Raw genomic sequence first — 21,235 nt, 5'->3', positions numbered from 1 at the left:
ACTTAACTATTAAAATACGTAGTGCGGCAACAAGCAAAGTGTTAGCGAGAAAGAGGAACGCGTGATAGATGATAAATGGTGAGAGGAAAGCGAGAGCGAGAGAAACAAAACCGAACGAATGTAGTATATGTGTCTGTGTCTGTAACGGAACGCGCGCGTGTGTCATGTGTGTGCGTGTGCGTGTGTGTGTGTGTGTGGGCACGTGACGAGACGTAGGAAAGAAACATGGCGCGTGCCGCAGGCGAAAAGTTTATTAGCGTGAGACACTTGATATGGCGAACCGAAAGTCGTTGGATAGTACGCAGACAAAAAGAGAAAAGAATTAAAAAAGAAAAAAAATGAATAATAAGCTGACACACAAGTGTATCTAGAATCGCTATAGCTAGATGGAATTATATTTTACAATTGTACAGTTATTATACGTTCGGGCGTGCTAAACCGATTCAATCTATAGATAGTCGAAAAGTAACTGTGTTGTGTGTGTGTGTGTGTGTGTCGCGTGTCTCTCTCTCTCTCTCTCTTTCTCTCTTTCTCTCTGTTCGTGGACAGCGAAGAGCGGAGAAAAACGCAGACTCCGTGTGAAATGGGGAAGAAGAAACGGATGACAGAACGGGAAAACAGACGATATTGTGCGGTGAATGTTACGCAATGCCGAAAGATCAACAGCGACCTCGCTGAATATTTTTGTTCTTTAAGAAGCTGAAGCTCCCGATTCTTACACGTATACATGTATACTGTTATACGTATGTGTGTATGTATAATAGGATTCGAGCGCGTATAATGCTTACATCGGAAATCGATCCTCCTCGGACAGGAAAGGGTATATACACATACGCATTGGTGCGTGGCGCGCGTGGATGCACGTGTAATCACACGCATGTGTTCTCCTGCGACGAAAGAGAAAAAGCGATCGAGCCGATTGGCTGGCTCGGCACGCACGGGCCAGCCCCTTTCGTTTTCGGGAACTTAAGTGTGGACACGAGCCAAGTATATAAAATACGAGCCGTAGCGTAAATAATGCATTTAGATTTTTTACATGTCGATGCGAAGCCTCCTGTGCCGTTTTCGTTAGAATTCCCGACTTTAGAGACGCGCAGATCTTCGACGCCACGATGCAACACGACGGATCCGCGCAACCAATTCGCAGTTTCTCTTTCTTTCGCCGTAGCGTTCTATGTTTTATAGGACACGAGTGTAAAGGGGACGAGAACAAAATGTAAGCAGCGACAAGAGAAAATGAAACGATATCGACGATACGTTTTACAACTTGATCTGAAACATGATCGAACAAACACGAATACATGTGAACACGCATACAGATACACGTACAGGTACACACGGATAATATAGTAGTGCGCGCACAGGCACGCATTACGAGCTCCCTTGAAAAAATTGGAGATATGTAAATATATAGAAATAATGCCGTAACTACGAAATTATATGAATAAAGTATTGAAACTGTGTACGAGCCTGCCTCCATACCTTCCCAGATAGTTGTGATTTAGGAAATCGGGAAAATCCGCAAGTCTTGCGTTTGTGTTTAAAATCTATCGCGTCTCGAATTTATAAAATAATATAAAACGTCACTTGTTTTCCTTTTTTTGACAAATTTGAAACTTACCATAATCGTTATGGTAAGTTAGTTTTATTCCTTATTAATATATCCTTAGAAACGATCGGCTCGTATTATTTATAATACAACTTTATCGCGTAAACGGTATAATCCCACCTGAAAAGAAATTCATTACCAACGAACGACATATCCGGAGCAGTATTTTCAATCATAAATATTCTAGCAATAAAGTGTGCTGAGAAAGAAATGACTCTAAAAGCCAGAAGGGCTGTCAAAGTGAATTATTCATTCCATCTTGCAACTCTAGTTTACCATATGTAACTACAAAATATAAAATTCTCAAACCAAATCACCACGAGTGCTTCCTCATTTTTGCAATATTAATTTACTTAATTATTCACTGTAGCCGTACAGGAGGCTACTGGTGAAACTGCGTCTAACGATCCAGGGGCAGGAACGTGTTTCCACAGTCCGGTGGAAGAAGGTTGGACATGATACAGGCGCAACGCTACTTTAAAAATTCTTGAGTGTCGGTCGATCATGTAGGTAACTGTACGTAAAATATCAATGTTTATTATAGGTAAAACAGGAACACCACGTATCTACAAATGGTATCGTAGAATTTTGTACATGTTATGGACATGTCTTTCAAAACAATCTTTATCACAAACAGAATTTTACAACTAAAGTTTATTAGATACTTTCCACAACGTGAAAAAATGCAAATAAACAAATCTTATAAGTCGTAGTATTAGTCCGATATATGTGTATATTCTATATATCTATTTTTATAAAATTATGTGTACTGTATTAAATTGGTAATACGAACGGTACGGTTATATTAATTGATTACTTATCCGGCATAATTTATGCTTAAGTTATTTATAGATTATATCGCAATTTTTTAAAGCAGAAGTATGTATAAGAATAAAAGTCTACACTTCTTCTGCGATTATAGAATATCCTCTCTATATTTTATTTGTAATTTCATAGAAGATTTTAGTTTTAATTTAGGCCGCTACTATATTGGTCGTATTCTATCAGTCACTTGCATTCTCTATGTTGTCTGCGGTAAAGAGACGGTAAAAATATAGGTTAATAACATGAAGCAACAAGGACTGATACTCGGTTTTTTCTTCATTATACAAAAATAGCAACGAAATGAAAGATGATTAATTAATATCTGTGAATTGATCGTTTTTGATAACATATCAAATAAATCTTTTAAACAGCCTATCAGTCAAAGGACTGATATTGTAGGTAACTATAATGATAGAAAATTTTCTCTATTTTTACGAAACTAATTTTCCTTATTATAATAGATATTTTTCTATTACATGATAATATTATATAAATAAATGAAGTAAATAGGTTATTTTAATTGAGATACATTATTTAGAGAAATGCCAGATATCAAAGTAACCCCTTTGGGAGCTGGTCAAGATGTTGGAAGGAGCTGCATTCTTGTATCAATGGGTGGAAAGAACATTATGTTGGATTGTGGCATGCACATGGGATTCAATGATGAAAGACGATTCCCAGATTTTTCATACATAATCCCAGAAGGACCAACGACTAATTACATAGACTGTGTGATTATATCACATTTTCATTTAGATCATTGTGGTGCCCTCCCATACTTTACAGAGATGGTAATATAGATCATAAAAGTTACATATTAAAACATGATCTTTGACGAAATGATTGCATTTACAGGTAGGATATACTGGACCAATTTATATGACACATCCAACAAAAGCCATTGCACCAATCTTACTCGAAGATATGAGAAAAGTTGCAGTAGAACGTAAAGGAGAAAGCAACTTCTTTACGTCACAAATGATAAAAGACTGTATGAAAAAGGTCATTGCTGTTACATTGCATCAATCTGTGATGGTTGATTCGGAACTGGAAATAAAAGCATATTATGCAGGACATGTACTTGGTGCTGCAATGTTTTGGATTCGAGTTGGCTCACAATCAATCGTTTATACTGGGGATTACAATATGACTCCTGATAGGCATTTAGGTGCTGCTTGGATAGATAAATGTAGACCAGACTTATTAATATCAGAGTCAACATATGCAACAACTATCAGAGATTCTAAAAGATGTAGAGAAAGAGACTTCTTAAAGAAAGTATGTTGATATTATTAATACTACACGTGTATTAGATTTTACATGAAACTTATAAATTTATCTTTTAGGTTCATGAATGCATAGATAGAGGTGGCAAAGTATTAATTCCTGTATTTGCTCTTGGACGTGCACAAGAATTATGTATATTATTAGAAACATATTGGGAGCGAATGAATTTAAAAGTTCCTGTATATTTTGCTTTAGGATTAACTGAAAAAGCGAATAATTATTATAAAATGTTTATTACTTGGACTAATCAAAAAATTAAGAAAACTTTTGTGCAAAGAAATATGTTTGATTTTAAACATATAAAACCATTTGATAAAGCATATATTGATAATCCTGGAGCCATGGTAGTATTTGCTACACCGGGCATGTTGCATGCAGGATTATCTTTACAAATTTTTAAGAAATGGGCTCCAAACGAAGCAAATATGGTTATTATGCCTGGATTTTGCGTTCAAGGCACTGTTGGACATAAAGTTTTAAATGGTTCTAGAAGAATTGAATTTGAAAACAGACAGATTGTCGAAGTCAAAATGGCAGTAGAGTATATGTCTTTCTCTGCACATGCAGATGCAAAAGGTATTATGCAATTAATACAATATTGTGAGCCAAAAAATGTTATGCTTGTACATGGAGAATTTGCTAAAATGGAATTTTTAAAAGAAAAAATAAAACAAGAATTTGGAACAAATTGTTACAATCCTGCAAATGGAGAAACTTGTGTTATCACAACCATCGCCAAAGTGCCAGTAGACGCTTCTTTAGCATTATTAAAGTCTGAAGCCAAAAGATACTCGGCTTTGCCACCAGATCCTAAACGACGAAGATTACTTCACAGTGTTTTAATGTTACGAGAAGATGGAGTATGTCTTGTGGACGCAGATGAAGTAATTATCACGTTCCGTTCAATTATCGATAATATATACTTGTATATTTGTTAAGCTATACATAATAAATAATTGAAAATTTGTTTTAAGGTGACAAAAGCTGCAGGTATAACTAAACATATAGTACGATTTACATCCACTGTACAAGTAAGGGACCCTGGTCCAGCACATTCAACGACTTTAAAATTATTACAACCACTGAAAGAGAGATTACCAGGCTGGACAGTTCAATTAACAGATGGATCAATATCTGTCGAATCTGTTTTAGTAAAAGTAGAAGGCGATGAAGATGATCAAAAAAGCGTGTATGTTTCATGGACAAATCAAGATGAAGATTTGGGTAGTTACATTCTAGGATTTTTACAAACTATGCTAAACTAAGCAATGATCTGATGATTACATGTATTAGAAACAAAAATAATCAATTACTTAATTGGTACATAATGGATCTTAAGACTTTTTGTAACCTGTGATACTGCTATGGTTAATAAAGTGTATATAGGTATAAATTATAAATTCTATGTGTTTTATATACTTATTCATCACAGATTAAGTCATTAATTCATTTTAAAAAGTGCATTAGAATAATTGCATTATATTGTATTGTATTTTATCGTGTTGTATTGTACTATTATAATTGTGAATATTGATAGATTAAAAATATTTTTTCATTGTAGTATCGTATATGGATTATCTAATTACTTATATAAAATAAATACCATTTTTTACTCCTTTTCGTACTTTAAGCTAAATACCATTTAAAAAAATACTATTACTGCATTTTTTATGATATTATCAAAAACTGAAGAAATATATTGAATAACCATTATAGCAGGTATTTGGTTAAAATTATTTAATTGAAGGTATTTTACCCTGAAACCTGGGAGTGTTATAAAATGTGAATAAATAATTTACATCGTTCACTATAATTACAAATTATTATTGAAATTTGTATATTGCGTAACGTGAAATAAAACAATAATCTTATTACGTATTTTACTAAATGTAAAATATAAATAAGTACTATGTGTGTTAAACCTTATACAATTTTGTAAATAAACGAAACAATGATACTTTAAGAAACAAGTGTTTAATATATTATAAATAGAGTATTATCACCTATTTCATATCTTGTAACGTAGATCATAATAAAAATTATATTGTTTTGTAAAATAAACTAACACATAAAAACATTAACAAACGCTCTTTTAAATGCCCCATTTACATACGGTCTATTCCTTGTCATTGTTCAAATTTCGTACTTACAAATTATTTAAAACATAAATTTGTTAATATAATTTGTATACTTCGTTATATTTTAATATATTCAAAACATCCTGTCCGAACACATTTTTGAATTATTGATTTATAAGTTCATTAGAGTTGATTTATTAAATTTGTCTCATATTTTACGAAATTAATTACTTGTTCGTGAATTTGCGTTAACAAGCCACGTATTGAATTCCATCTATATACTTTTATACTAATGATCGCACGAACATGTTTATTGCACATCAATTCATTAACGATCTCAGCTTTGTATACAAATTCTTTAACAATATGAAAATAATCTAAGACTCTGCTAATTGCACGCTATTAATTTAAAAAAATGTACGTAAAGATACTTGCGTTACCTACTCAAAATTAGAATTCGTGCGTTCCATTAGGCGTACATTTATACATATGTACGTACATTTTATTCTATAAATGATTTTATGAATAATAAATTTTAAATAAACTATGAAGGCTTCAAACACGCCTGATGAACATGCTTTATGTAACAGAAATAATATTTAAACAATAATTACTGTTGTTCTGTAATTTACATTGCATGATTTTAATCATTTTTTAATTATGCTTTTTTTATATCTATTAATTGTGTAATTGTGACAAACAGCAGTTTCATTATTTCTTAGTGTCTAACTACAAAGTTCATTATTTATATTTCTTTCCATATAATAAAATAATATATTCTTTCCATAAGAAACATTATTCATCATATTTCCATCGTGATATTAGTCTTCTCAATAGCAAAATTTACCATTGATGTTTATGTAGTATTGGAGCATATGTAATTTCTCGTGTATTTTCTTTATCAATTATCTGGTGTCGTGCTGCGTTAACGCAGCTTGTTCTTTAAAGTTATTTTTTTCTTGAACCACCCTGAAAAATACATTAAAAGGTTTATCATATTATCCTATGCTTGAAAAAAAATTTATATAGATAAAAATTGAAAATAATTGTATTTTCTTCCAGCAGATACAAAACAATCAATTCACTTTTCTGATTCATTATTGATTTTAATGTCATTAATTTTATTGTATATATAATATGAATAGATAGATGACAATATATCTACTGGAAATAAAAACTAAAACAATATATCTAATTACTTTTTGCGTGCTTATTTATATTTTAATTTTGTATGTTACTTATATGATACATTTTTATACATTACTACACATACCCTTTTTAGCAGCATATGCTAATAAATTAGCACGCAATATTAAAATTGTATTGAATAGAATCCATCACCGTACACAAAAGCAATATTAAATATCTTAGTTAGCTAATAAAATATTAATTGCACATATGAGGATTACACAAATACATATATATATATATATATATATTACTGCAAGCAAAAAATATATAAACAGATCACTTAAAAAGCTTGAATAACATTCATGCTGTTTGAACTTTTAGAAAAAGTAAAAATTTCAAAATAAAGAAATTAGTATTTTTTTAATTATTCTCTTACATTAATTTAATATTAGAAAATTTAAATCAAACAGCATAAACTTAACTATATAGCAAAATAATACTAATAGTATTTGTTATCTATTAATATAAGCATGTTTCTTACTAAACATTGTGGCTGCTAAAAAAAAATGCTATGTTATGTCCAATAATGTGTTTACCATCTGTAAAAAAAGTTAATTAAACATATAAGAGCAAAAGCGATGCAAATTATGAAAATAAAATATAACAATGATGGGAAACTATAATGAATAACTATTTATGATTCAAATTAATGAAAAATCACATAATCAATTTGATAGAGCAAACATAAAATTTCTTTATAGTGTGCCCTTTACCCCAGTGTTTGTGTTCATAAAAATTGATCCACATGTAGCTATGCATGTTCTTTGATACCCATCATCTTCGCATCGCTCCTTTCCGCACCGGCAATGTTATAAACTTTTGTTCGTCTTTGTACAACTTTTCTATATCTATATAAAAAATATTGCGCTTTCTAGAAGTGAATAGTTGATATTAGACAAATCAATTAGTTTCCTTACTATCCATATGGCATTGATATATTCTAAAATAATTTGATGGACACATGATTATATTTTACATCAGTACAAATAACACTGTACTATAATGTAACAAGTTTCATAATATGTAAAATTTGATGTAATTGGAAATAAAAATATATGAAATTGATCTCCCTTAACAACATATTGGGACAGACAAGATGCAAGACATTCAAACTGCATGATCAAATAAAGTATAAAGCTAATGAGATCTAAACACTGTGCAACATATTTCAGGGGACACACACATTATGATAGCTCATAACTTAAAACAGCTAATAATAAAAAATCATTAACGAAAATATCTTTAAGAAATTTGAAAATTTATCAAATGAAATATGTACAAATATAATACAAAAGATATTACACAATATGTGATAAAATTTTATTTATGTTACATGTAATTAAATATTTATGTATAACCAGAGATATCTAGCTAATAATATAAGAATAAATTTGCAATTCTTAGAAATTTCAAAATTTTTTTTCTAACATCTGAATTATGACTATTATATTTTATAGAAATTAACAAAAAGCATAACCAATAAATTTCTAATAAAAAAAAATAATATTAAATATATTATAAAATATCAGTCTGTCTAACATATTATAAATAACTCAATTATTGAGTAATTATGTTTGTTATTCCTTGGTTGTAGAAATGCTACTAATTGTAAGCAAATAATAAAATAGTGCCCATTAAAAAAAGAACATAACATTTAATACTACAAAAAATAATGTGTGGTGCAACGTAAATTAATATTTTTAAATAGACTATTGTAGTAAGACCTGGCATAAACTGCTAATAGCAGTCTACCATCAACCCTTTCAAAAGAAGGAAAAGTTCCAGAATCTCATACTTTGATTTGCATACCTGCGAATCTGCGCCGTTTTGCCATGGGTTTCTTAGTGGACTGTCAGAACAATCAAAATAACAAAATTGTTATTCATCGTTATAGCATGAGATTTCGTACGTCAAAGCAAATGTTCTTATTAATCGTGGAGTCACGATGAATCGCTGCTGTTTTAATAATAACCGCTATTTTAAGCAAATCTTAAATACTTTTTTATCTTCTATGAAACAAACACTGGGACAATGGGACAAGTATGTTATTACAGTTTGCATCGAGTTTTCCAAACTAAAATTGCCAATGATTCTTGAAACTTGTTTTGCAATACTAAATGATTTCATAATAGATAATTTCCTAAAAAATAATTTATTTTCACTTTTAGAAAACATTGTTGTACAAAATTAGGTAGGATGCTTGCTGCAATACATACGCTATTCGCATTTCCTCCTTTCAGAACGAAATAAACTAAAACAAAATGCATATATGATAAATAAAATGCTGCTAGCATACACTTTCGATAGATATATCACGAATATCGTAGCTTATTAAATATTATAGATATTATGTGTTTGTACACATTTCATAAACAAATCCACTACATACAAGTGTAGCAAAATGTAAAGTTTTACTGTCATTAGTACTGCCATTTTAATCTTTCATTTTTAAATCATATGAAATTAATAATTTAAAGCCAATATATATATATGTGTGTGTATATATACATATACATACATTGATCAAACATAAATCATATTTAAGTAACTCTTAATAAATTGTGCAGAATACTATTTTACTATACATAAAACCAATATATAATAAGTGTTTATATGTATGATTATAAAACACAATTTTATATGTATATATAAATTCATCGTTTTGTGTATAACTACAGATCACTTGTAAATGGTTGCTCTTAATGCTTATATGAACAGCCACAATAAAGTATGTAACAATGAAATTATTGAGATACATGAAGAATAGATCTACTACAAAATACTGTTTAAATTATAGACTACCAAATGATACTCTGTAATATTATAATAAAATAATAACACAGGTCTCAGGATTATCACAAGGAATTGTTATTATCTTACGTATATAATATAAAAAAATTGTTTCTAGTATTGAATATTTCTAAATGTTGCAGCAGACGTTTAAAAATTATATATTATGTAATTTATATTGCAATATTATAGAACATTCAATTACAATGCAAAGAGTAAGCGTTTGTAATGAATGTAATAATTAGGACTAATAAAACACATAATACTAATTGAAATAACATTCATTGTAATACTGAGCCCAAATAAAAATGTTTCATATTTTAATAACTAACTGAAGTGCACCTATACAGTAACAGAGCCAGTAATATTTGTTCCTCTTTTCACAGTTTTGGAGTTTACCTTCCTTTTTTTCTTGTGCTTTTTATGCTGCTGGCCCATCAATGGATTCCAGCTAGCCTGTGTGTTGTGATCTGTCATATGACAAGATTTGGAGGAGTATTTTGTAGTAAGGGGGCTGTTGTCAATTTCTTGTTGAGACTGAACCAAATTGATAGGCTTGGTTATGGAACAATTTGCGAACTCTGTATTCTTGAGAAGAATATTTTCTAATGCAGCTATCAGAGTCTGTGTTGCTAGTGGGAGCTGCATTTCAGATATATAATTATTTAACTCACCACACATTACATTAGGTGACGACAATTTATCAAATTTTTTAATGTATCAAGCAAAGAAAAATTTTCAAAATTGTCGTTCTGTTAATAGAGATGGTTCAAACATCAAATGATACACAACAATCAAATTGCTGATACATATCTGTTTGATAAAAACTTCAACTTTTTATATTTTATTAGAATAATTCACATATTTTTCTTATATTATTTCAAAATAATATATGATCCATAAAATTTCTTTGCATTTAGAAAAATGATGGAATTCGAAAGCAGATATCTTTTTATACTACTAAAAAAAATTTACATTTTGGCACATGAATAAATGTAGTAAAATGTATGTATTATTTATAAATGTATAACTCTTTTTCTATAAGAACTATATAATTATAGGTTGACAAAGTAATATTTTCTTTTCCGAAAACAATTTCATGTTTGTATTAAATCAAAAATGTAAATTTTTGATATCATTTTTCTAAATACAAAACTATACACAAAATATCTATAAAATAGTAATAGTAGTTGCTAATAAGCAACATTAGCAAATTAATCGTTGTTGTTAGCGATCGTATAATATCGAAATTTCATTAAATGCACAAAAGTATTATATAGGTATAAATTGTGGTATCATTGAATAATTAGCATATATGAGTTTAATATGTATAATATATTAAATGAAATTGTGTATATATGAATTAAATTAATATGTGCAGGCAATAATACCACATTTGAGTTTGTTGAATTTGTAAAATTTAGCAGCCAAATTCAAAGGTCTACAATTATATATATATTTGGGCTTTTTCTCTTGCTGCTAGTATTAATAAAATAAAATTTAATATGATTTAACTATATTCAATACAATGTTATGTATTCCCCATTAATTTATCAATTTGATTGCCTATATTACGTATCTAATAAACAACGAATTTTTCGTAGATAATACTTTGTAAAAGACAACCTAACCCCAATCACTAGAATCATATTACATCAAGTAAATTCCATGTTTCAATTGAAGAAAACTTCATAATAGAAAATGTTTACTTTCCACTGAAACGGTTAAGTATTTAATTGACTTTTACAAAATAATATCTATATATAAATTGTTACCATATAATCATTACATATAGTACAATAACAGCAAAACACAAAAGGTCTGTTGTTAGTAATTAATTTCACAAATTAATTATAATTGATACATCACGTCAGAATTTTGCAGCATTATGTAGTTTTTCACATTTTCGCATTATAGCCATAATATTTGTCATTACAGCTATAACATAAGCTTTTTAACTTTTTTATACAAAAGGCACTGGACAAAAATTAATTATGACACTTATGAAACATTTAAAATCAATGTATACTAACCTCGGAATTAGAACATTCAGAAGCTGGCGGTCCATTTAATATTGGCTGTTCTGAACTGCTACAACCACCATAAACTTCACTCTAAAATTAACAGAAATCCTTGATAATATTTACAATTTAAAAGTATATAATACTTTATAATTAATGTCAATATTTTATAATTTGATTTCAAAAATATGTAACATTCAAATTGTTCATATACATATGCATATACATTACATATATAATACCTTAAGTTGTGACATTTTTTGATGAAGTTGTGTAACTACACATCGTAATTTATCCAATTCTGCATCTACCGCTGCTCTTTTGTTACATTCTATTTGAAGTTCTTCTGACAATCGTGCTTTTTCCTATAATTAATGTAACAATAGCTTTATGACATATTATTCAGCATATCCAAGTAATAATTTATTTCTTTATTGATTTACCTCTTGAAGCTTTTCTAATGTACCTAAATCATGAGTATCTACTTCACTCAAAACCGATTTTGGTGTGGATCTATGTGTCGATAATTCAACATTAGCTTGTTCTTTAAAAGATTCAGCTTCTTTTAGTCTGGTTTCCAATTCTATTACCTTATCTTGTAACTACAAACATATGAAATTATTTACTTACATTTCAAAATATTAAAGATAAATGTATTTTTATATTTTTACAGAGCTTACCTTTTCATTTATATTTAATTTACTCATGAGTTCATTCAATTCAATTCTAAGACCTGCTACCTCACTTTCTTTCTGTCGAAGCTGTGACTCCCACCTTGTTTCCTCTGATTCTACATGACTTTGCAGCTTATTAAGCATACCTTCCTGTAGATACATTTTTGATAAATACAATCGAAGTAAAAATTTAACAAGAACATATTACAAATGCAATAGAAACTTACTGTATCATCAATAATTTGTTTGTAATGCGAAACCATATCTTGTAAATTTTTGTTTTGTTTTTCTAATTCTGAATGATTATCAGTAGTATTCTTTTTCTTCAATTCAGTAAAAACTGTATTCACCTTTTCTTCAAAAACTTTGAGCCACAGTTCATGTGATTTTTCAGATACTTTTATTTCTGGGAATATCCTTTCTAATAAAGCCTTTGTTAACTTTTCTTCTTCTGCTTTTACTTTTTGTGTAATTTCCTAAAAATTAATTGTTATTCATTTAAATTTAATCTATTTTATTAAAGAGAAAAAAATGAATGAATATACATGTATGATATTCATATTTTAGAGAGAGTGTGGAGGGAAAAAGGGGTGAGAGCGTAGGTGAGAAATTATAATTTATTCAATTATACATATATAAAATATTAAAAACAAACAGATCAGTTCTAAATTTAGAAAGAAAAGAATAAAGATTAAGATAGGTAAAATGGGGACTTACATCAAAGTTCTTCCCATTATTAGATTTAGCACGCAATTCGGCGGCGGAAAGAGCTTCCATCACTTTCCAGTTTTTTACACGTAATTCCTGTTCCAACCATAAAGAAATGAAGATCAGTGTAAAACTTTGAGATAGATATTTCATATAAACGACTGACAAATATATTTAAAGAATTCTTTTGAAATTTCAAAATTAAGAGGAGGTTGGCAAAGTGATGGAAGCAATAAAAATTGATTGCAAAAATACATAAATATAAAAAAATATTTTTATATAAAAATTTAACTGCATATTTATATATACAATTTAACCACTTACGTGTTGGTAGTATTAACATATATATACACACATATATATACATGTATATATATCTTAAATAAATATACTGGAAAAAGATTATCTATACATATTATAACTTACATTATTTTTGGACCTTTGTGCTTCCAATTCATTATTTAAATGGGCAGCAAGAGTACGTTGATTGTTTACATCACTTCGTAATGCATCAATCTGAGTATTTAATTGATTCAGTTCCACTTCTTTATGTGTTAATTCAGTTCTTAAAGCATTCAATTGACTCTCCTTTTGGGCCAACCTTTAAGATATAATTGATATAAGAAAGATTGATTATCAAGAATCAAAATATACTAAATTAAGTGTTTTAGAATAGACTTATACATACAAATTGGTTTGTTCTACAAGTTGTACATTCTTTTGAACATTATCATCAATTCCATTTTCACGGCCTTCTGCAGCTGGACGTTCAGTCGTTGCTGCTAATCGAGAAGCCAGTGATTCATTATCTTCTTGTAATTGCTTAAGTCTCTTTTCCAAATCTGCGAGAATTGTGTGCTGAAAAAAAAATAATCTGTATATTTTCAACGAAATATAATTTACATTTATTTTGATATTTAAATAAATGATACCTGTATAGAAAGTTTATCATTTTCTTCCTGCAGTCGTGTAATCAGTAACTGAGTTTCACTTGATCGCTGATCACGTTTCTGTAACCTACTTATTTCTGCCTTTAACACGTTCATTTCATTTGTTGTTTCATTTGCAGCTTTAAGTTCGGCACGTGTTTCTTCTAATTCATTTCGGGACTGCTTTAACTGTTCCTCTAACTTCTCCATGTTCGATTGATTAGTATTAACGTCGCCTTGTGCTATTTCTAGACTTTTTGTTGTCTCGTTAAGTTCGTCTTGTACAGTATCTAAATTCTTCTGTACTGCCTCTAACTGTGTTTCCAACTGTGTTATATTTTCTGTTGACTGCTTTAGTTCAGTTCGTACAATGTTAAGTTCTTCTTTACATGTTTCTAGATCCTTGTCTTTGTTAATAAGCTTTTCTTGAAATACTTTCAGTTCTTCCTCTCTGTCAACAAGTGTCACTTTAAGAGCTGTAATTTCAGCTGCCTCATATTTCACTTCATTCATTGATACTGACAGCTCAGATTTTAATTTCACTAATTCAGACTGAGCTTTATTCAATTCTGTTTTTAATGCTGAAGCATCATTAGCTTCTGTTTTTACAGAATTTAATTCACTTTGCAATGAATTCACTTGTTTTTGAAGTTCCTGTTCATGACGATGAGCGCTTTTTAGTCTGTGATCTAAATCAGCTTGTGCACGATGGGAATCCTAAACAAATAAATATAAATATTTTATTAGCAATTTATTAACGCTTTGTATAATGTAAAAATTATTATTTATCTTTGTTTTTATCAACAAAAAATGAGGAGAAGGAAGAAGCTTATTGTACAAATAACAACCCACATCTATGATCTTCCCTTCTGGAATTTTTTTAATTATCTATTTGAAAAAATTGACATATTAAGCCTTTTAAAGGCTTGTATCAATTTCTTCTTACCTCAAGCTGCCTAGCAACATCTTGCAATCTATCTCCAGCTTCCTTGAAATGTTGTAATTGTCCTTCTGAATGCATCAATTGACCTTGCATAAGTCCTAATTGTTGCCGTAACATTTCTATTTCAGCAGTGCTACTCTCACAAGTTGCTTGCAACTCACTTTGTAATTCTTGTACTTCTACATGTTTTTGAGCTAATTGTGCTTTTAATGCATTTTCATTATCACGCATTTGTGCAAATTGTACTTCCATTTGTTTACGTTGTGCAATCAACTCTTGTTGCATATGACCTTGAGTTTGTCCTTGATCCTCTTGCATCTTATGAATAATTGCAGCATTTTCATTTACTTTAGTTTGCAATTGTTCAATTTGTCTAGTAAATCCTTGTTTTTCAGCAGCATGACTTTCCAAGATATGTTGCATTCGTGTATGTAGAGTTTGAGTTTCTGTAACTTTAGCATTCAATGCTTCTTCTAATTGTCTTACATTAGCTGATAATCTAGACCTTTCAGAATTCAACTCAGCACGTAACTCTTTCAATTTATTTTGAAATGCAATATTTGCTTCATGTTCATCGGCTAAAGCTTTCTCCTTTTCTGCAAGTTGCTTTTTTAATTTAATAACTGGATCTGCGCGACCTTCTGTCCATTCTGAATGTTCTGAAGGATTATCCATTTGTTTATTTAAAAGTTGGTCAATAAGAATTTGTATTTCAGAACGGCTAAGTTCAGCTTTCTGAACTAAAGGCATTAATAAAGATACATTGACAGCATCCTTATCTCCACCTAAAGTAAAAAAGGAGTCAAAAATTAAAAAAGATATATGTATCATAAGCACTTGATAATAAAAATATCTTGATAAGATAGTTTAATATATGGAATCACCTTATTCAGTTGATAACATAAGCTTAATTAATCATCTTTAATTTAAGAAATATTAAACATTATACTAAAAGAAATATGGCTGTATGTATATATAATTTTGTTTTATGTAGTATAAATATATTAAATAAAAAATAAATTATAAAAATTAATGAAAAGACATTAAGTAAAACACATATATAGATTTTTTAAATTCATTTAAAGAAATTAATATAGAAATTGAATTAACTAATATATTAACTTACCAATTTGTGCTAGAATATCATTCTTTTTCTTTGCTTTTTTAGATTCTTTATTTGTTGATTGAGTAGAAATTACAGTTTCTTTTATAATTTCTTTTACATCTCTAACTGGAGTTTCTTTTTGTTCTTTAATTTCTTTTACAGAATCTTTATTAGCTACTGCTGATGTATTGGTATTATTAATTGTTTCTTTTTTCTCTTCCTTAATATTGTCATCCTTCTTTTTTACTGAATCTTTCACATTCTTCTTTACTTTTGTTGGAGTTTCCTTTGGAGATTTATTTATAATTGATTCAGACTGACCAATTTGTTGTAAATTTTCTTTCTGTTGAACAAACCATATTAAAATATACTAGGATATGTATTTAAACTTGTGTATGGGACAATTCTAAAGATTAAAGATATAATAGTTAATTTTGTATTAAATCATGTGTTAATAAAATTTCATAAAAAAACATACATACAGAACACACAACAAAAAGAAAATAAATAGTTAGAAGAACTTGATATTGCAGCGAAAATATTAATAAACAATTATATCGTGTATAATATCAACTTAAAAGTTTACATTTAAACTCAATTTATGAAAACTTTTTTTATTAAAATTTTTTTAATATTATTAATTTATCAAACTAAAATCAGTTTAAAATCTGAAGGTGTAGGTAAATTTGAAAAATGCTTTAACAATACAAAAGAAGCACTATATATAGCTTTAGTGTTAAAGAAGCAGCAAGTTATGCAAAATATGAAAACATGAATGGAACACATATGAGATAAAATATTCTACCAAAAGCAGTTCACTCACACTATGACTCCGTATGAGTTCGAGGTCGTCCTTTGGTTGAATGAGGTCAAAATGATTAACCTCTGTTGAGAGGGGTTGTGAAGGACTTAATTCAGTCACAATAACCAATGGCTCATCTTTATTTACAAGAATTGGCTTTACCTTTTCATGCTTGCCTTTCTTCTTACTTCCTTTGCTACCCTCCTATGATTTCAATGTATATATAAAATGTTTCCCATGTATTGAACTAATTAAAAGTAGTGAAGGCAATGCACTTTCACTTTTATAATAACAGGTATATAATAATAATTTTACATTATATCAAAATGGACATATAGAATTATTTATATTGGTTAGTTATTGTGTATATATGTATATATAAAGGAGCTAAAAATTTATAGTTTTTTTAATCATTATGGTTTTTATCAATAGATAAAATATTTTTTACAAAAAAATAATAGTATCTTTTAGTTTACTTATATATAAATATTATAGATGCATTTTTCACCTTGAAATTGTATTTATTTTGATTTCTTGCCAAACATATATACCTGAAATTGATAAAGCCACTGCATCATTCACAATTTAAAAAGAAAAAGATATTAATATGAAAAAACAGTTAATACTCTTCACCACTACTAAATTTTAATATAATTGTGAAAATATTAATTATTCAATAATAGCATTTTCAAATTTCTAGAAATGTATAATTAAAAAATATAAATGTATCATTAAAAGAGTATTTTTTATTCAATTGGATTTTATATCTTTTTGTTATTTCTCTTAATTTTCATCTACATGATAAAGTAGCAATAAAAATAAGATATTATCATGTGTGGAACAGTTATTTATAGAAATTAATCTTGAGGTCCTAGAACTGTTTATCAATGAGCAATATACAAAAAAGAACAAACTTTTGCTTTAAATAACTTGTCTCATGTTATATTGGTATTTTATTTCATTTTTAATGTAAATCTATATAAAAATTCATAAATTCTTATTGTACTTTTCAGTTTTTAAATATATTGAATGTTTCCTGAGGTTATTTTAATACAAGATAAGATGTTTCATTACATACTCAACATTATAATTTAAATTAACTTACCATGGCATAATTTTAATTATATTACATACATTTATAAAGAATTAAAAAATTATAAAATTAGAACGAAGTTGCTATGTAGAAAATTTTAATTATGTAAACATATTTTTAAAAATGCATATTACTATATGTATAACAAACACTAATCATTTGTTTTTAAAATACTACAACTTGCTTGTAAATTGTCTTTTTATTACAAAACTTTATTTCTCCATACGCTAATTAAATAAATTTAATTTTATACAAATTTTCTGCAAACAAAAAGTGAAATTATCTCTTTAAAAGAGCAAATGTCCATTTTAATATAATGTATATACGATTTATTTGACTCTAGAGGGAAAACATTATTAACTGGATTTTTTACATTGATATAGGAGTGTGCAGTTATTTCACATTAGTACATTTTTAAAAATTACTATAGTAATTAAAAAACTAAGATGGAAGATAATAGAAAGAGACAAACTACATTTTTTGGGCGTTTTTAACAAAATTTCACTGATTAAATAAGATTGTTATCTTAAACTATGTAAAACATAAATGTATTAATTCAGATAAAGTGATGTACAAATGTAAAAAGATGTTGCATGTTATTGAACAGTTACATTAAAATATTATAATTAGTCCTTATGGTTTGGATGACACCTAGCCAGAAATATGATACATCATGAATAGAAAGACCTTAAATGACATATATGTAAGTGTGACATACAATATGTAAGCATACCATATTTCATGCATGAAATGTATGAAAACTCAAGAATAAAAAAGCGCATGTGTATATCTTTATTTTATAAATATGCATGACGATTCACGCATAAATATACAATAAATATTTAAAAATTAGAGAAACGAACTTCAATCTTGTTGTTAAACTATATTTGTTATATACTTCAATTAACATTAAACAATACATTTTTTTAAAAGACAGATCAATTTTTATATCTTATTAGACAAAAAAAGATAAACAATACAATTATTCTAATTGAAGTTTCTTAGAAAATTAATAATTTGATAATTATTTAACTTATTTTATTAACAAATATAATGTCAAATGTATTTTTAAGTAAGCAGTTTTAATTGGTTCTGATAGTTTTACTTATTTTTTGAACAAATAATGTAAATACAAGGTCTCACACAACATTGGGGAATTGCTTTGATGGTGGATCCTGCACATGAAAACTATAAAAAAAGTATATAAACAGCAGAATCCACAACTGAGCAGTTCTCCGATGTTGCAGGACACTCTGTGCATAAGTTAAACAAATATTTCTACAAAAGTTATTTAGATCAACTGAAAGTTTGAAGAAAGGTAATCATATACTTAATAAATGTACTTACACGAAGTAATGGCTCTAATGGTAAAATTTGTGGATTTTCCTCAAATTGTACATGCTCTGGTTTCTCTTCTTTATCTTCCTTTTCTTCCTTTTCTTCTTTCTTCTCTTTTACTTTCTTTCCTGCCTTATTTTTATGTTTCTTTTCTTTACTTTTATCTTTTTTATCTAAAATGAATATTAATACAACTATTACCATATTCATTTATAAAAGTGTTTCATACTAACTTCCAATATAATAATTTAAGTTAAGTGCCAAGAATTATCCATAATAATATTAAAACATGTTTAATATAATTCATTTAATCAATAAGATACTACAAATACCTTTTTCAATAATTGACAAACCAAATTATTTGTTTGACATCTTTATATCATATTATGATAGAATTATACATACTTAACAAAAGATCATCAGGAAGTTTTCTTTGTTCTGCTATTGCTTCTTCATAAGATTTCTCTTTTATGCCAAACATTGATACTAAAACAATAACTGCTGCAGAAATGACTACTACTGCTACATATACCAATCCTGTTTGGACATCCATTTTATATATTTCTACCTGTAATAGTAAAGTATTTATATGATAATAATCAATTTATATAATAATAATTTAAGATTTCATTAATTAATTTGTATATAATAAGAAAAGATTGACTATGAGCAGTTAACTAAAGTGTTCTTGATTTCTTGCATGATATTACACAATCTTATCATAGTTTATTTGAAATATTATCTTCTAGTTAACTTTCTTTGAGTACTATTGATATGTACAATAGTACTTTGTACATGATACATGTAGTATATTTAAACACACGTATTCTTTAATTCAATAAAAAAGATTTCCATTACAAACTCTATAAATTAGTAACAAATCTAATTCTACATTTATATTAAATATACTTTTCCGTAAAATATATGTATCATTTTATGGCACGTAATAATATAGAGTAAAAAAATAAATGATATTGTGTATATACACATATATATATATATATAACATATAATTGTATATACATATATGCATATATATATTGTGCGGGTGCGCGTAACGTAAGTGTATATTCGATGCGTGCATGTGCGTATATGTAAAGTGTTTTATAATGGGATTATTTGTTAGATGAAAATTTTGGAGAAAAGTATGGTAAACATGACATATGGATGACAAGCAGGTCGACGACATAATCATTGAAGATGAGTCAAGTTCCTTAATGTTAAACCACGAATCGGGTAGAACCGGCAAAATGATTTATATTGTACTAATATTTCGTTAAAACAATAGAACTAATAAACTCACTAAACTTACACTGCTCACCGAAAATTCAGTAGATCGCTCCTACTGAGGAATGTAAAATGAACAACGAACTCTGTTTGTCTACAGAGAATCACGACAAGAATTCACACACGACTTCTCAAGATTATGGCTGCCGAAGGCACAGACAAGTGTACGTGTTCGAAGCCACGCCTATCAAAACTCCCGTTTTCTGATTGGTGGCAACCTCTGCCACGTATGCAAAACACTCGTACAAACGAGAACAATATTCATGCATGAATTTTGTTAATTGTCAATGACAATTAACCACAATAAATAATTGATAACCTAATTTAATTCATGATCACTAACGCACTGTACGACATACGAAAGAGTTAACACATTCGTGACACTATACCAATTTTGCATACTAAAACAAGTTGGCCAACTTTATAAAAACAGCATTTGATAAGTTCTCTCGTTCTCTGTAGCCTTCTAAATGTGTTTTACGTATAGTCAAAAAAATATTTATTACTAAATATTAATGAAATGTTTTTAATAAATAAAATAGGGATAGATATTAT

General features: G+C 28.3%; 2 protein-coding genes across 8 annotated transcripts; one reads left to right on the top strand and one right to left on the bottom strand.

The window, feature by feature from the left end:
- Positions 1-1,995: 1,995 nt before the first annotated feature.
- On the top strand, positions 1,996-5,123 carry LOC117211804 (integrator complex subunit 11). Of its 4 annotated transcripts, none has more exons than XM_033456025.1 (5): positions 1,996-2,115; positions 2,973-3,225; positions 3,290-3,712; positions 3,781-4,605; positions 4,696-5,123. In XM_033456025.1, the coding sequence occupies exons 2-5, from the start codon at positions 2,977-2,979 to the stop codon at positions 4,984-4,986; spliced, it is 1,788 nt and encodes a 595-aa protein (XP_033311916.1). In that variant the 5' UTR covers positions 1,996-2,115; positions 2,973-2,976; the 3' UTR covers positions 4,987-5,123. The 4 variants fall into 4 exon arrangements, with proteins under 4 accessions (XP_033311916.1, XP_033311917.1, XP_033311914.1 ...); XM_033456026.1 differs by lacking the exon at positions 1,996-2,115 and adding an exon at positions 2,469-2,488; XM_033456023.1 differs by lacking the exon at positions 1,996-2,115 and adding an exon at positions 2,691-2,829.
- Positions 5,124-5,676: 553 nt separating this feature from the next.
- LOC117211802 (kinectin) lies at positions 5,677-21,101 on the bottom strand. 4 transcript variants are annotated; one of them, XR_004488338.1, is made up of 19 exons: positions 20,706-21,101; positions 19,799-19,961; positions 19,403-19,566; positions 16,984-17,166; positions 16,182-16,503; positions 15,059-15,840; positions 14,116-14,829; positions 13,872-14,041; positions 13,610-13,784; positions 13,193-13,279; positions 12,703-12,951; positions 12,482-12,625; positions 12,245-12,403; positions 12,044-12,166; positions 11,814-11,894; positions 10,180-10,422; positions 8,800-8,839; positions 7,704-7,838; positions 5,677-6,768 (listed from the first exon to the last, which is right to left on the bottom strand). XR_004488338.1 is itself a non-coding variant. In XM_033456019.1 (18 exons), exons 2-18 carry the CDS (start codon positions 19,944-19,946, stop codon positions 6,725-6,727), a joined length of 3,828 nt encoding a protein of 1,275 aa, XP_033311910.1. In that variant the 5' UTR covers positions 19,947-19,961; positions 20,706-21,101; the 3' UTR covers positions 5,677-6,724. The 4 variants fall into 4 exon arrangements, 2 of the variants coding, with proteins under 2 accessions (XP_033311910.1, XP_033311911.1); XR_004488339.1 differs by lacking the exon at positions 13,193-13,279; XM_033456019.1 differs by lacking the exon at positions 7,704-7,838.
- Positions 21,102-21,235: the final 134 nt, after the last annotated feature.

The sequence above is a fragment of the Bombus bifarius genome, unplaced genomic scaffold (genome assembly GCF_011952205.1).
Source record: "Bombus bifarius isolate JDL3187 unplaced genomic scaffold, Bbif_JDL3187 scf7180000008244, whole genome shotgun sequence".
Classification (NCBI taxonomy): domain Eukaryota; kingdom Metazoa; phylum Arthropoda; class Insecta; order Hymenoptera; family Apidae; genus Bombus; species Bombus bifarius.
The sequence above is the reverse complement of the archived record's forward strand: the minus strand, read 5'-3'. Positions and strand labels throughout refer to the sequence as shown.

Excerpts from the sequence above, each read along its gene's own strand:
- LOC117211804 (XM_033456025.1), top strand. The coding sequence starts at position 2,977 with ATGCCAGATATCAAAGTAACCCCTTTGGGAGCTGGTCAAGATGTTGGA. Across the intron at positions 3,226-3,289 it reads TCCCATACTTTACAGAGATG|GTAGGATATACTGGACCAAT; the intron begins GTAATATAGATC and ends TTGCATTTACAG. Across the intron at positions 3,713-3,780 it reads AAAGAGACTTCTTAAAGAAA|GTTCATGAATGCATAGATAG; the intron begins GTATGTTGATAT and ends TTTATCTTTTAG.
- LOC117211802 (XM_033456019.1), bottom strand. The coding sequence starts at position 19,946 with ATGGATGTCCAAACAGGATTGGTATATGTAGCAGTAGTAGTCATTTCT. Across the intron at positions 14,042-14,115 it reads ATGATAAACTTTCTATACAG|CACACAATTCTCGCAGATTT; the intron begins GTATCATTTATT and ends TTTTTTTTTCAG. Across the intron at positions 12,952-13,192 it reads ATAATGGGAAGAACTTTGAT|GAAATTACACAAAAAGTAAA; the intron begins GTAAGTCCCCAT and ends ATTAATTTTTAG.